We start from the raw sequence: 16,384 nt of genomic DNA on the forward strand, positions 1-16,384 counted from the left end.
TACTCAACCACACGTACAATGAGATATCTGTGATCACCCGTGACATACCCTTGGCCCATAATCCAATGATGGCCCTGTTTATGTTTGGGGTTTTTTGACCGCCATATGACCTTGACCTTCAATATTTAGGGATATAATGTAAATTAAGAAAACATGGCCCCATCTACAATCGATCCATAAAACTCAGCACCATGAAAATCATGGGAAAACTATTCCAGTTATGATCAAAAAGGTTTTTTTTTTTGTTTTGTTAGGTCACAATCCAAAAAAGGTAGGTGAAGGACATTCATTAACTAGAACGGCACTCAGTAGAGAGCATACCTCCACCTAGTTGGCCATTTCTCCCAGTGGTGAAGAATTACTTAAAAAATGAAATAATTCTCATATCCGAATCCATATTCAGATCTTCACCAAAATCGAACCGAATCGTCCTTGTCAGACACCCAACCGGTCCAGCAAGGTTTGTCCAAATCCGTCCACAACCTTTTGAGATATCCTGCTATGCATCGTTTTTGGCCCGATCTCCCAATGGTGAAGAATCACTTTAAAAATTATATTAGCCGGATCCGAATCCGCATCTTCACCAAAATCTAATCATTTCGTCCTTGTCACATACGCTACATCTCTGCAAAATTTCGTCCGAATCCGTCCACAACTTTTTTAAATATCATGTTCACAAACGGATGGACGGACGGACGGACAGGCAGACAGACAGGGTGAAAACATAACCTCCCTCTACCGTTGGTGGCAGAGGTAAATATCAGGTGCAAAACTTCAGTGTAGGTACACAGTTATGATGCAAGAACATATTGGAAGACAAAGCCGTCTTTAAGATTCCGCATTGGTAAAATTGAGCAATGGCCAAAAACCGCGTTTTAATGTATATATATTTTCAGACCGCCATTTGACTTTGACCGCGTTATTATTTTTTCCAAACTGCTATGTGACCTTGACCTTTAATTCAGAGTATGGTGTAAATTAAGCATAAATGCACTTTGCTATTGACTACAGTATCTAGTGATCAATTTAGGTCATAACAGACTTTAGGTCATAACAGGGTAAAAATACCTATAAAGGGCCATGACCTTAAAAATTAGGTCAAGGTCAAAAAATTGTCAACCTACCTAGCATACTTGTATATTCCCATTATGTATCCACAATTTAATTCTGAAAGTCCTCAGACATTGGCAGAAAGTTCTGAAAGTCCCAGCCGGCTTTGAGATGCAGCTCAGAAATTGTTACAACGACAACAGCCGAACAGCCACGCCCCCAGATAAATGATGCAACCAAACAAACCACCAGCAGCAGCAACACCTGTACTGTAGTTTGCTTTAAAAAACGCATCCTTCGCAAGGTATCATTCCCTCGAAACTCCTACAATACGAATTAGAAACAGGGAAAAACATACACTTGACCTCTGGCCTTACTCATTATGAACTTTTCAAAGGTTGAAAGCTGCAAGTATATGTGCGCCTTCCTCTGGGAGAGAGATATATACGCTGTGCTTCTGGGGTTTAAATCAAATTGGCAAATCAGCAGAAACGACAACAACACAAACATGCTGATTAAGATTTAACGACTAAGCAAGTGAAGGTTACACAGATGGAGAAAAAACGCAAAAAACAACAACCACAAACGGCAACATGTATCGCCGACACCTCAAATACGTTGTTGTCTTTAAACAACGTCATTCGAATTAATAAATTATCTAATTATAAAGAGAACGCTGAGTGCAATCAACACGGATTATGACGGGAAATATTTAAAAAAAGACACCAAATATGCCGTCCGAGGCATCGTCCGCTCGCCACATTCCTAGACCACGCCCTCTGCGCCAAGCGATCGGCATTGGTTGTCTGTTATAATCACGTGTCTGCTCGCTGCTCGCTCATTGGGTAAAGCCGTTTTGAGCGGCTACGCGCCAAATGACGAGTGAATTAGCGCGGGCAATCCGTTGTCAGCGGCGTTTCGCATATTTCCAGCGCGTTCTTCAAAAGAAATTCAAAAATCAAGTCGGCATTTGCCGAGGCTGTTCTTAAACGTCCTCGTCCGTTAGCGTTGTGTCGCGGATGCTTTGACTTTTAGACTCGGGCGACGTCGTTGCGCAATAGGCTGTTTTGCCTGGACATGTTCGTTCCCTGCGATAGGGCGTAATCCTAAAGTTGAATGTTCTGTGTAAAATTCCCTTCTTGTGACACAAATGTACTTTAGCTTTTTCTTATTTTATACCACGACGTATTGCAGGCTTCTCACTACTTTCTCTTGAGGTTGGTACGATCCCCCAGCGACCCGGGTGAGGAGAGTGGACACGTCCATCGTGAGAGGAAATTTGACGGTACTTTCGCGCTTCGGAATTCGGGAAATCTTCCATTTGATGCTGAACTAACGATGGTCTTCATTTGTCTAGAATGTTTAATCCAATCAAATACAATATTGAGTGTGTTAAGGATCTTTATATTTATTTATAATTATATTCTGGTCTTGCTTTATTTTATTTCTATATTTTAAATTTATTTATTTCCAATTCATTTGTTATTCCTTTTAAATTTATTTATCTATAATTCATTTCTCTTATTTATTTTACACGTGTGTATTCTCTGACTAGATGAGTGATTCATTCATTCTCGTGAGTGAAACGTTATCATTCCATATGATTAGTAGATTAACCAACTATCTGCTCGAGTTTGTTAGTCTTTCAGAGAAACTACAAACATCTCTAAGTTAAACTTTGATTCTTGGGTAAAGTTGCTTGCCTTTATTTAATTAGTGTTTCTGTAAGATATGACAAACGTGATAGGAAACTTTTATTTATTTTGAAATGCTTAGTGTAAAATCTGCATCAGAGGTTCATGATATACCATTATTGAGGGACAGACAATATTTGAATGGGAAAATGTGCACAGAAGAGATGGGCTCAACAGAAGAATGGAATATTCCAAATTTGATTGGCCGAGATGGTGTAATATTTTGTCCAAGTACTGCGAAGCAAGATGTTTTTTTTGGAAAAAGGCGATTTGTGGTCCACAGTGTTCAAGAGTATACTTCAATTGAAACAAAGTAAAAGTTTTAAAGGCTGTGGAAAACAAAAGTTTTTTTTTTTTTTTTTTTTAAATAAATATAAACACAGCTTTATCAAATACGTTACGTTCATTATTACCTCCGCCATCAAAGGTGGATGGAGGTTATGTTTTCACCCCTGTCTGTCTATGAACAAGATATATCAAAAAGTTGTGGATGGATTCGGAAGAAATTTGGCAGAGATGTAGCGTATGTGACAAGGACGAAATGATTAGATTTTGGTGAAGATCCGGATTTGGATCCGGGTACTAGAATTTTAAAACAGATTCTTCACCATTGGGAGATAGGGCCAAAAACGACATATCAGGATATCTCAAAAAGGTGTGGACGGATTTGGACGAAAACGAAACTTGTTGGACCGGTTGTGTGTGTGACGAGTAGGAATAGATTCAATTTTGGTGAAGATCCCGATCCGGATCTAGCTAGTATAATTTTTTAAGTGATTCTTCACCATTGAGTGATCTGGCCAAAAACGAGGGGAAGATCAAGGTATGAAAGACTGGACCTATGGTGATTCCTGTGATTGAATTTGATTAAATGTGATTCTGTATTGTGATTTTCTGGTCTACTCTGAGATACAAAACGTAAACTGTTCACCAGGCAGAGGTATGCTCACTACTGAGTGTCGTTCTAGTCGTTCATTTATTCGTGCCCGTTTATGACGTCCCAAATGTAAGTTTTCTGTTTGGAATGATTTTCAATTTTTATTTGACTGCCAGACAGACTTAACAAATTGTCTTACTCCTCTGTGGTCATGCATGATCAGTATAAGATTCCATACAATTTGCCAATTTCAGAACCAATGTACTGCTAAATTGCAGGTTTGTGTTCTAATTCATGTCTGATTCATGTTCTCCAGTATTAAAAATTAAATTTTTTTTAAAACAAATAGTTCTATCATATGCTGATATCTCCAGAGAGACAGAGTGAACTATTTGCTTCATCCCACTTTTCTCTGTGTGTGCGGTAACAAGACTGAACTATTAACAGTGCACAACTTTACTGGGGTATATAGATCACAGTAGATTTGAGTGCATGAACTATATTAAAGTAGATCTCACTGAACACAGGTAGATTGTAGCCTCTCTCATCCCTCCAGGAAGGGACGAGGCTAATAAGGTGTACATTTGTACCTTGCAGTATACTTGGATTTATCTTCCTCTTGCAACCCTCACGAGGATTTTTATTCTTAAAAAAAAAAAAAACCAGTGAAACTTGTGCAAGACTAATGTTCATGAAATGCATTTTATGATGTTTGAGCGTCCATTGGCCATCTTTGTTTCCAGGTTGGGCTGTTCTTGCTCCAGCAATCACATGCCTGCTCCAGCAATGTGTACGACACCATGTGATGGTTTGGCTGGCCAGTGTGCCATGCTGGCCTCATCACCTTCTGAAAACCATCTTCATAATCTTAGTTGGAAAGAGTCAGAACAGTTTGATGAAGAGGAAAAGGTGCCAGTTACTGTACACTTTTAATCTGTCTTTTCTTTCATTCATATTTTGCACATGTTCTGGAATTACAATGTGTACTACTTTTCATTAATAAATAAACACTTTATTTGTGTTGGGGGTTATATATTTATAAGATTTCTCAAAAGGCTGTTTTATGCAAATTTGGGTGAAATTTGGGGGAGAGGTTGGGGACGTGATTAGATTTTGGTGAAGATCCGGATTCAGACCGGAGAATATTTTAAGTGATTCTTCACCATTGAGTGATGGAGCTAAAAATGATATTTCAAAAAGTTATGGACGGATTCGGACGAAACCTGGTGTGAACTTTATTCTTAAGGTCGGGTGTGTGACAAGGAAGAATAGATTTAATTCTGAGGAAGATCCGTATACGAGAATTTTTCTGTGATTCTTCACCATTGAGTGATAGGGCCAAAAATGATATACAGTCATGTGAAAAAGTAAGTACACCCCACGTTAAGTTTTGACTTTTTCAACATATTTCAACATACAGCTATTTGATCTTAATTTCAACAATTTTGATAGATAAAGGTGACATAAGGCCAAGAAAAATATATTTCCGGTCTCTGGTCAGCGTGCGCATCGATTTTGACCCTGCGCATCAACAATTTTTTTTTTTTTTTTAAATTTCCAGCGGTACCGACAGCACCGCACCTGTTGTTGGCGGGCTATCTCGGGATATACGGGTCTGTGAGGGTCGCTCTGTGAGCTTCTCTCTGGTCTGTGAGCTTCTCTCTGGACGGCGCCACGGCAGATGAGGACCGCAAGGCATGAGGACACAAAAAACACCTCCATATGTACAATCCATGCTTTTCAAAAAGAAAAAAACCGCATCGCTGCATCAATTCTGGAACTTTGGTCTGACCAGAGACCAGCAATATATTTTTTTCGACCGAATATAACATATATGAAACATTTACATTTTGTAGTCCATTGTATAATTTAAATAAACATAAATGCAAATTTTGCATGTGGAAAAAGTAAGTACACCCCTACATTTATCACTACTTCAAATACCTAAAATTAGAATCAGATGCACCAGCTCAGGTGCAAATGATTTGAACATCGTTGGAGAGGATCTTTGAGGAACCTGTCTTATTTAAACCTCAGACATTTAGTTTGGTTTGCTCTTTGTTGTTGAAGTGTGTGGCGTCACCATGCCTCGATCAAAAGAGCTCTCTGAGGCCTTCAGAAAGAAGGTTATAGATGCCTACAAGTCTGGGAAGGGATTTAGAAAGATCTCTAAACAATTTGAAATCGATCATTCGAATGTCCGGAAGATCATCTACAAGTGGAGAAGATTCCAAACAACTGCCAACTTGTTCAGGCCAGGCCGCCCCAGCAAGTTCAGCCCGAGAACAGACCGCACGATGCTGAAAGAAGTCTCTAAGAACCCCAGAATGTCATCACGGGACCTACAGGTAGCTCTTGCCACTGTTGATGTCAAAGTGCATGAGTCTACCATTAGAAAGAGGCTGCATAAATTTGATCTACATGGGAGGTGTGCCAGGAGGAAACCTTTGCTGTCCAGAAAGAACATCAGGGCAAGACTAAAGTTTGCCAATGAACACCGAGGCAAAGACCAGCACTTCTGGAACAATGTGCTCTGGACAGATGAGTCAAAGGTCGAGCTATTTGGCCACAGTACCAGAAGACATGTTTGGCGAAAACCAAAGACAGCATTTGACCACAAGAACCTGATACCAACTGTAAAGCATGGTGGTGGAAATATTATGGTTTGGGGCAGCTTTGCTGCATTATGGCCTGGGCATCAACCATGGCCTGGGAATTCTTCATTGTACCAGAGGGTGCTTGAGGATAATGTGAGGCCATCTGTCGGAAAGTTGAAGCTCAACCGAAGGTGGACCTTGCAACATGACAATGACCCTAAACATACCAGTAAATCCACCAAGGAATGGCTGAAAAGAAAGAATGGAGGGTTCTGAAATGGCCAAGTCAAAGCCTGGATCTAAATCCCATCGAGATGTTGTGGGGGGATTTGAAACGAGCTGTGCATGCAAGAAACCCCTCAAACATCGCACAGCTGAAAGAATTCTGCATGGAGGAGTGGGCAAAAATTTCTCCCAGTCGATGTCAGAGAATGGTAGACGGTTATAAGAAACGCCTACTTGAGGTTGTTTCTGCCAAAGGGGGCAATACCACCTATTAGAGCCAAGGGTGTACTTACTTTTTCCATGTGCGAAATTTGCATTTATGTTTATTTAAATTATACAATGGACTACAAAATGTAAATGTTTCATGATATTTGTTATATATCATATCACCTTTATCAATATTGTTGAAATGAAGATCAAATAGTTGTATGTTGAAATGTGTTAAAAAAGTCAAAACTTTACATGGGGTGTACTTACTTTGTCACGTGACTGTATAGCATATTTTCAAAAGTCGTGGACGGATTATGACAAAGCTCGGTGGATGAGTTAGTTGGACAATAAGAATAAGCCAGGTGTATTTTGGTTCTGGTCCGAATCCAGATACTGCCTGTCAGTGGGATACAAAATGTAAACTGTTGAGTCTGGCCGAGGCATGTTCTCTACCGATTGCCGTTCTCGTTTTTCACTGTGGTAAACTTGCACTTTTCAAACTCCTGTTTGGGGAAAATCCATTGTTGCCTTCTCCACCAACACAGGCTGTTACTGGTCTTCATGTAGGTAAACTTTACATAGGAGGCAGGGGTATACATATTATGTAACTGGCCATTTTTGCTGTCGCCCATGTGGAAAATCTCATATAAACCAATAGAGACCAGTAGGACATTTCGATGGGTCTGTAATATAAATCATGGTTTCTATTGGTTTCTACAGGAACCAGGAGAGTTTCCAGTAGAAACCTAAACAGGTTCGGTTGAAACCAATATAAGCCATTTGATGCAACTTGTCTGAAAACCCAAAGAAACCAATAGGAACCTTTAACTTAAACTGGTCCTGTAGAAACCATTAGGGTTAACTGGTCTGAAACCCATCGACTAAATAAAATACTTCACTTATATTTTGTTATAAACCATCACAAAACACACAGTCCCATATTGAATTGAGTTTATAGCAATGTTCTTTATAACAGGATTTCCCCGTTTCCCTTGATAACAGGAAGTTGTTTGCCATTTCGGAGTCGGATATCTCGGATGGCAGAACACCTGGTTTGGTTCACCACATGACCTGGGTTTGATTCTTGATCTGGACATGTAATTTTCCCACACATGTCAATTGGTTATTTTCAATCCCGTTCATTTATATATTGGTATTCTATTGGTCTCCTACTCGTCCCATTGGCCTACTGGTTTTTTATTGGTATTTTCTACTGGTCCAGTATTTCACTCTCCTTCATGAAACCAATAGATCCTACTGGCCCAATTTTGTATGGGATTTTTATGGGAATGTCCTATTGGTTTTCTATGTGATTTTCGAACTGCGAGGAAAAATCCTCATCTTGTGTGCCTCTAAAATCCTTCTTTGCAATTGGGCAGGTTGGCCTTGTACACACACTCTCGTCCCCAAGCTGGCTTGCCTGGGTTTGAATCCAGACCCAGTTATAAACTGTTATCCTGGTGTTTCACTGGCAGGGTGATTTGTCAGTGTGTTTCGTCCCTCGGATGGACGTTAAACTAGCGTCCCGTCTGCTGGCATTAGTTTGTGGATGTTAAAGACCCCACAGTGTCCTTGGTGAAGACTAGGCGAGCCATGGCAAAATTATAAATTCCTGCCCTACTAACCTACTGCGTCGAGAGCACAGCCACCCTTTAAGCAATGATGCAAACCAGTAGGCACAGGCTGCACACAAAATGAATTAATTTCCAAGTGGATCGTGCATATGAGTGTGGGCTAGCCTGATCAAATGGAGTTTGTTCCAAATCCACAAAAACCTTTTCCTTAATGTTTGCATCTCCATATGTTGACAATTTGTTTTTCCTCTTCCTCTTCCTCTTCCTCTTCCTCTTGCTCTTGTGTACAGGAAAATTTTCCACGTCGCAGTCTCCGTTGCTTGGCCAAGACGCCTTTAAAGCAAGTTTTGCCATACGGTGCTGGCCAGACTCAGACTACACCAATTAAGGCCGTGGAGGCACCAGCTGAGCCACTCACTCCGACAGCGAACCTGAAGATGCTCATCAGTGCTGCAAGCCCTGATATGCGGGACCGTGAACACAAGAAGAAAGAGCTATTCCGCAGTCCTGTGAACAACCTCGAGGAAGATGATGATTATGATGAGGAGGATGAATATGAGGAAGATGTACAAGTAAGTGAAATTGAATGGTTGTTGCAAGCTTGCATCATCTTTGTTTATACCTGCCAACTATTCTGAAGCGAGTGCAGTTTTTCCTTATTTTATTAAACATTTTTAGCTCACCTGGAAAGTAGCTCTGGGGAGCTTATGTGATGGCACGTCGTCTGTCTGTCAGTCCATAAACACTTGCAACTTTTTCTCCAAAACTGCTGATGGGATTGTGAACAAACTTGGCTAAAATTATATTTGGTATGTTGCAACTCACAATTGTTCACGACACTACTAAATTGAGGTCGAAGGGGGTATAAGTGGTTTCAGAGATATAATTATTTAATATTTTCCTTCAATCCAATATGGCTGCCACACCATGTGACCAACCAAAGCCTGGTGTTGGCTTAGCGGCTAGGGTGCCAGCTTAGGATCCCAGGATCCTGGGTTCGAATCCCGGTCAATCGCTGAATTAACGCCAGGGGGGGGGGGGTTGACTCAGCCTGTCATCCTTCCGAGGTCGGCTAATTGAGTACCAGTTCACTGGTAATTCCCTGTTTGTCGTAAAAGGCGACAAACAGGGTTGGCGACAGGAAGGGCATCCGGCCGTAAAACATTGCTTCAAAAAGGGGACCAAAAAAACACCAACAACCACTGTGCCCGAAAAAGGCCAACCCCCGCTTTGCGGGGAAAAATGGCCTCTAAAGGTCTTCTTCTTTTTTTTTTTTTAATCCAATATGGCTGCCACACCATGTGACCAATGATGTTTTTGTGATCATCTTTTATTCGTTATGCCGAGTTTATGACACATGTAAAGTTTCGAGTCAACCGATTTGGTGGTTTAGGAGATGTTTTTTAAGGTTTGAGGTTAAATCCAATATGGCTGTCAAACCATGTGACCTGTGATGTCATAATTTTAATATTTCAATACAAATGGGTCATAGATCATGTGCATGCAATTTAAGATTTTTCGGATATGGAATTTGATTATAACATTTTTGGCTGGTATACCACTTCACCGATGATGCCATCATTATCATGCTTTTGTTCCTCATTGGGAGTACATGACAATGTGCCAAGTTTCAAATTTTTCCATTTAGCGGTTTCTGGGGAATTATTTTGTAATTATTTGCATTTATTCCAAGATGGCTGCCATACCACGTGACCTATGACGTCACAATTATCATAAAACATTCTGCGTTGGTGTCACTCCTACACTGAAAGTTTTGTCTTAATCGGACATGTTGCTGAGGATAACGAGGTTTAGCACGGACGGACAGAAGGACGGACGGACAACCCGAAAACATAATGCTTCCGGCCATCATTGGGGCGGATGCATAAAAAATCCTCTGACATTATGGGGTATTATGTGTAAATCGGTGACAAAAATGATCAATTTAATCCATTTTAAATTCAGGCTGTAACAACAAAATGTGAAAAAGTCAACGGGTATGAGTACTTTCCGAAGGCACTGCATGTCACTGCCACCTAGCATGGAAGGTTGGTATTTCTACTTAGCATTGATTACATTGCATATGATGCGTGCAGTTCAGCATGGCTCGGTTGTGTTTTTGAAATTGTCCTCATTTTCTGTATTGCGTCAATGGCGGCTGGCGGGGTGCCTTCTCCTGCCTTATAAAATTAGCACACTGAACTTGTAATTGGCACCTCACACTCTCACATCTGGGCTTACTTAATTGTCTCCCGTCGCACAGCAGAGCGAAAGGGGGACTATGGTTTTCCCCTCCGTCCGTGTGTCCGTCCGTGTCCGTCCGTGCGTGCTTGCGTGCGTGCGTGCGTGCGTGCATAAGTGAAGGACCGCATTCGAATTTGGTGTGTGGGTGCAACCCATGTCAAAATCCAAGATGGCCACCGCCATGTATGTCTGATGCCATGTATGTCTGAACCTTGTGAGATGAATATCTTGAAAAATAAGCGAAGTACCAACTTCTAATCTGGTGTGTGGGTGTATCTAGGCACAAGCAAGAAGGCTGTTTAAAATTGGGTCGCCACGTCAAATTCCAAGATGGCCGCCACCATGTATGTCTGAACCTTGAGATGAATATCTTGAAAAATAAGCGAAGTACCAACTTCTAATTTGGTGTGTGGGTGTATCTCGGCATAAGGAAGACCGCTATTGTAAATTGGGTCGCCACGTCATGCTCCAAGATGGCCGCCACCATATATATGTCTGAACCTTGTGAGTGAAATATCTTGGAAAATAAGCAAAGTACCAACTTCTAATCTGGTGTTTGGGTGTATCGAGGCACAAGGAAGAACGCTATTGAAAATTGGGTCGCCACGTCAAAATCCAAGATGGCCGCCTCCATGTATGTCTGAATCTTGTGAGCGAAATGTCATATCATAGCATGTTTTCTGCGTCTTCCACTTTGTCAACTCATCACTTCACCGACGGGGGACCTAGGTGTAACGCTTGTTACACTTTGTTATCCCCTTTTCTTAAAAATTAGTGTGACATGCACCACAGCCGGCCACTTTAAAGCGAATAGTGCTATCGATTGTTGTCCTTTACTCCCAACTTCTCCACGATACATAATATGTGGTACCATCTCATACCCACTCTATAAACAGGAATTCCTAATCCCTTTGTGGATAGAGATAAATACCACAAGGCCACCAACACTTTGAAGGCTTTTGAGGTGAGACTATGCTTTCTTGATCTAATTAGAATACAATTTCTTTTATTTAAAATGAGCAAACCTTATAATTTATACAGCGATACATTGTTTTCCTATGTTTATCCAAACTGCTATGTATATGGCCTTGCACTCCTTACACTAATTCGGAATTTGGAATTTATTCACAATGCAGGCGATAGCAATATCTAATCCTCATTAAGAACACCATGGGATATTTACCGTCCACCAACTAATATCGGAAAGACAGGACAACAGCTTAACATCCATCCAAGAGACTGCGCACACATTGATGAATCGCCCGCCTGTGAAACACCAGGATGACAGTTTATAGCTGGGTCGGGATTCAAATCCAGGCTAGACGGCTTGGAGCAAGTGTGTGTACCTGTAGACCATCCGGCCAGCCCATCAGCTACCTCATATTATAGAAAATGTGGCTCCAGGGATGGGATCCTCCAATTAATACACTTCATCAGCCATAGCTTCAAAACTTTTTTTTGAGATATCTTTACAAAGACTGCGTGCTGTTTGACAACTTTTTAGAACACAAGATGTAACTGATTTTCCTTTCGGAATGTTGTTGCACTAGCCTTGATCTAGAGATTTTGTAACTGAAGAATGTAACTTTTTTTTCTCTTACAGAATTAGCCTGCAAAAAGACCATGTACCCCATTTTGTGTTTGCACATGGTGTCTTACTGCAGACAATTTAAGGGACAGACGTACTGGAACACAATAATACTGGAACACTGCATGTGCATGTGTAATATTCCACATTCAGTGGCGTCATGGTTAGTGTCCGCTCTGAGTTTGGTAGGACGCTGGTTCAAACCCTGGCTGAGACATACCAAAGACTCAAAATTTGATGTTTAGCATTTAAAAGGATAAAGCACAGACAAACTATGCTGGGACGGCAATGGCAAACCACCCATTATAACCCAAGCCAGGAAACTGCTTCGGCAGCACTGACGCTCTACGGTATCTGTTTATTCCACATTTAAGTCTGTAATAGTAATGGTATTTAAATTTGGTATTTGTATTTTGAAACCATATTTGTATTTGAAAAATCGGTATTTGAGTAGTTTTAAGAGGTGAAGCCACCTCGATATTTGGCTATGTCCATCCGTCCATCAAAAATGAAGAAGAACATTTCGTAAGGGTAGTTCTGATGTGTTTAAGGGGTTTAAAGGGTAATTTTATGTGGTTAAAGGGTAATTCTAATGGGTTTTGTTCATTTTCTAGGCTTTGCCTATTTCATATTTTAAAATGCCAAACTGAACCGCTTCCTTCGGACATGGGTGCGATTTTATTTTATTTTATTTTATTTTTGTCCCAATTTTTTTTTCTCGTTTTGTATCGAAAATCGAGGCTAGTGAATGTGTTCCCCTGACCACACAATTTAATGCGGTTATGAATGATTACAATTTTCGATTTGTTATGCCACCAGTGTCCACCCTGAGTGTAGGAGGTCATTGGTTGAATACTGACCCTGTCCGAGTCGTACTAAAGACTTTAAAGGTGGTACCTGCCACCCCTCACTGGAAGATAGAGCATGAAGCCACCCTGGGTTGCTGTTGGCATCCCATAGGGAATAGGGGAGATTTTTCCTTCATTGCCCACTGACTGCGGAGGGAAACGCAACACTGCAAGATGGAGTGGCTGACGCAGTGTACACTGAAAATGCGTCACTCCCTCTTTCCCCCACACCAAGGCCACCAACTGTTTGGCTTGTGTTGTCCATTGCCTGTCAGCTAGTAACACCAACTCCATGAGCCTAAGAACCTGTATATTAAAAAAACCCGTTAAACAAGCGAGCAGACTCAAATAGCTTCGGATCTTGAGAGAAAGCAAGTTTCATTAACTTCATTTTGCTTTCAAATTTTGGGGAACACTAGGTGTAGGTTAACATTAACTGACTCTTATTTTGATAAACTTTTAAGGAGTGTCGTTTCTTATATATCTATATACATTTTGTCTTTTGTTTCTTTTCTTTCAGGAATGTGCTGAGTGTGAAGACTTGGAAAAACATTCTGGCAGTCGCAAGGAAAAGAGCTTGGGATTACTTTGCCTGAAGTTCCTTGCTCGTTTTCCAGACTTCCCTGAACCAGGACGAGTCCACCCCATCTCGCTGGATGAGATCACTGTTGAGCTGAGTAAGTGGTGGCAAAATGTCTGGTATTTTGCTGAGTTTATTTAATCCCATTTGTATATTTCCTCGCAGTGCACAAAAGTTGTCTTGCACAAAGCCTCCAGATCAATATGGACCCTATCATGAAGCTAACACATTTTGGAATATTATCATTCGAACTTTTGGCATCAAATCTTCAACAAACCTTTATTAAGAGAATATGGAGAACACTAATTAATAAAATGTACAATTTTTTAAAAACTATTTTCGTCAAGTTTAGTTCGAGTACATGTACGGGCTGTGCATTTTCGATGCTTTTTAGTTTGTACTTGTTTTTATTTTGTTATAATCGAGTTGAAAACTTTACTACCTTTTTTTTTTTACTCCTGCTGATCTGTGTCCAAACATCTCGGCCCAGCATGACTCTGCCCTCGCTTATCCCTCCGTTTAGTCACCCGATCAAGATTGGGTTATTTACACTTTCGTATGAGTGTTTTATCTGAAACTTCTTGTGATCATCTAACAGTGCTGCGTCACTATCTCAGCCAGGAGAGTGGAGAAAGTTGGACTGCGCATGGGTGTTAGGCCGGAAATTGGTGCAAAGTCGCAGAAGGCACCATTATTTCTTGTTTTTACATAAATTTAATTTTGAGGTCAACGTTTTTATTGTGGCGTTGACATTCCACATGCAAAAATAACATGGTGTACAGCAAATTTAGAGTAAATCGGCACAGGACTTTGGAAATGTATAATGAACAAACAAACACGCTCCTTTATAGCTGGTACTCCAGTACCTTGGGGCACTCCAGTTTTGACATGGAGTGGGGATGAAAGGATTCTATTCAGAGCTACATGTTGGCTACGAGAGCCACATGCAGGCTACGAGAGTGGAGGAAGTCAGTAAGTTTGGAGAGCAGGTGGGATGCCAGATGTCCAGAGAGATGGCCCTAATCTCATGTCTGACATTAGGGCCTCCATCCATTGTTGGTGAGTAGAAGCAACATGTCCAAAGTGGAGTGACCTGGTCTGAATCTGAATTGATGATCTGAGATGAAGCTGTTGGAGAATAGGATGGATTTCATATATTGGATTTGGATTTCATGACATAGATGTCATGATGGATTCCATGAGCTTGCTCATGACTGGAAGTAAGCTGATGGTCTGTTGTTAAGGGGATCTGTTTTTGCACCTTTTCTATGTAGTGCAGTGATATTTGCAGATATCCAAGTGGATGTAAGATGGCCTAGGGACAATTTTTGTAGGTTGAGCAGAAAGAGCTAGCTGGCTGCCTGTGCCCACACGGGTTGCTAAACGTGGTTGAGATGGAGACGGAAAAATACAAATGGCGTATACTGTAATCAAGCCGGCAAGCTGAGAGCAGCAATTCATATTTATTGCCACATCTGATGCAACCTAAATGCTCTCATGGTGGTGAAGTGCTCCATTTGAAACTGTTTGTTCGAAATATGTAGTTTTATTTTTATGCATATGGTCCGTAATAAAAAATTATATTTGTGTCAAAGGCAGTGATCAATTGCAAATCAACAGTAGAATTGTGATTCTGATGTACCATACTTTGTTACAGAGGATCGGTGCTGCCAAAGCAGTTTCTTGACTAGGATTACACTGGGTGGCATTTTTACCCGGCGCTTCACTGACGGCATTAATCAATTGACAGCATGTTGTACTTCACAAATATTCTGCTCTGTTCACACTATCGTTTGTCCGATGTCATCTTCCACCTGCTTACAAGGCAGCTCACATCACCTTCTGCCGTCCTTGCTACTTGCATATGGCATGAGCAAAAATAATTTCCGCTTCACTGTGAAGCTCAGTTTTGTTTGCTTTGGTTTCAACCTCCGCTTAAAATAAGTGAAATTAAACATTTTGAAAATTTCGAATTATTCTCACTCGGATTTCACATCACTGTAATGCACATTGTTAAGTTGCTTAAACTTTCTTTATATAAAACTAGCAGAGTTACCTGGCGTTGCCCGGAAAATAAATAGTCACGTGTGTGTAGTGAGCATTTTATTTTCAGAGGAAGCCACGCCCCTAGTCTAAATCCAATGCGCCCATGTTTTTTGTCATGAAAAGTTAACCCCCATGGACCCCGTCTTCTCTCTAAGTCACTTCCTTAGGCTGTCAATGAGGCACAACCGAACAAACAGACGTTCACAAATAGGGTTATATAGAAGACTAGCCGAAAGCACCCGGCGTTGCCCGGGTTCTTTTTGAATGAATTTACTACTATAATTCAGCTTTTACTCGCGGTCGTAGAAAATTGACTACTATAATTCAGCTCAGCTTTTAATTGCGAAATGAGCCCGGCCGAGGTAGGCCTCAACCGGCCTCGCCACCGAACCTTTAACCTTCCTGGGGCCCGTCCTGACATTTTTGGTTCTTTTTGAATGAATTTACTACCATAATTCAGCGTTTACTCGCGGCCGTAGAAGATTGACCACTATAATTCAGCTCAGCTTTTAATTGCGAAATGGGCTCGGCGCGGCCCGAAGTGGGCCGTGACCGGTCTCGCCACCGAGCCTAAAACCTTCCCGGGGCCCGTCCCGGCATTTTTTGTATTAGAGGTTTCCTCCTATCTTTCACCGTTCAGGAGATTAGCTTGCGCAGACAAACAAACAAACAAACAAACCAAAACTTTCTTTTATATACAGTCACCTGAAAAAGTAAGTACACCCCATGGAACGTTTTGACTTTTTCAACATATTTCAACATACAGCTATTTGATCTTCATTTCAACAATATCGATAGATAAAGGTGATATAATATAACAAATATCATGAAACATTTACATTTTGTAGTCC

General features: G+C 41.0%; 1 protein-coding gene across 1 annotated transcript in view; it reads left to right on the top strand.

Annotated features, from left to right (window-relative positions):
* Positions 1–1,903: 1,903 nt before the first annotated feature.
* The window catches only part of LOC137412053 (transcription factor E2F8), a 47,590-nt gene continuing 33,109 nt past the window's right edge, over positions 1,904–16,384 (top strand). Inside the window, exons 1-4 of the mRNA XM_068097300.2 lie at positions 1,904–2,335; positions 4,365–4,530; positions 8,518–8,799; positions 13,428–13,584. Coding sequence (XP_067953401.2) covers positions 4,393–4,530; positions 8,518–8,799; positions 13,428–13,584 — 577 coding nt within the window. The 5' untranslated portion in view covers positions 1,904–2,335; positions 4,365–4,392. The remainder of the gene's footprint in view (positions 2,336–4,364; positions 4,531–8,517; positions 8,800–13,427; positions 13,585–16,384) is intronic.

The sequence above is a fragment of the Myxine glutinosa genome, chromosome 1 (genome assembly GCF_964187855.1).
Source record: "Myxine glutinosa chromosome 1, kmMyxGlut1.1, whole genome shotgun sequence".
Lineage (NCBI taxonomy): Eukaryota > Metazoa > Chordata > Myxini > Myxiniformes > Myxinidae > Myxine > Myxine glutinosa.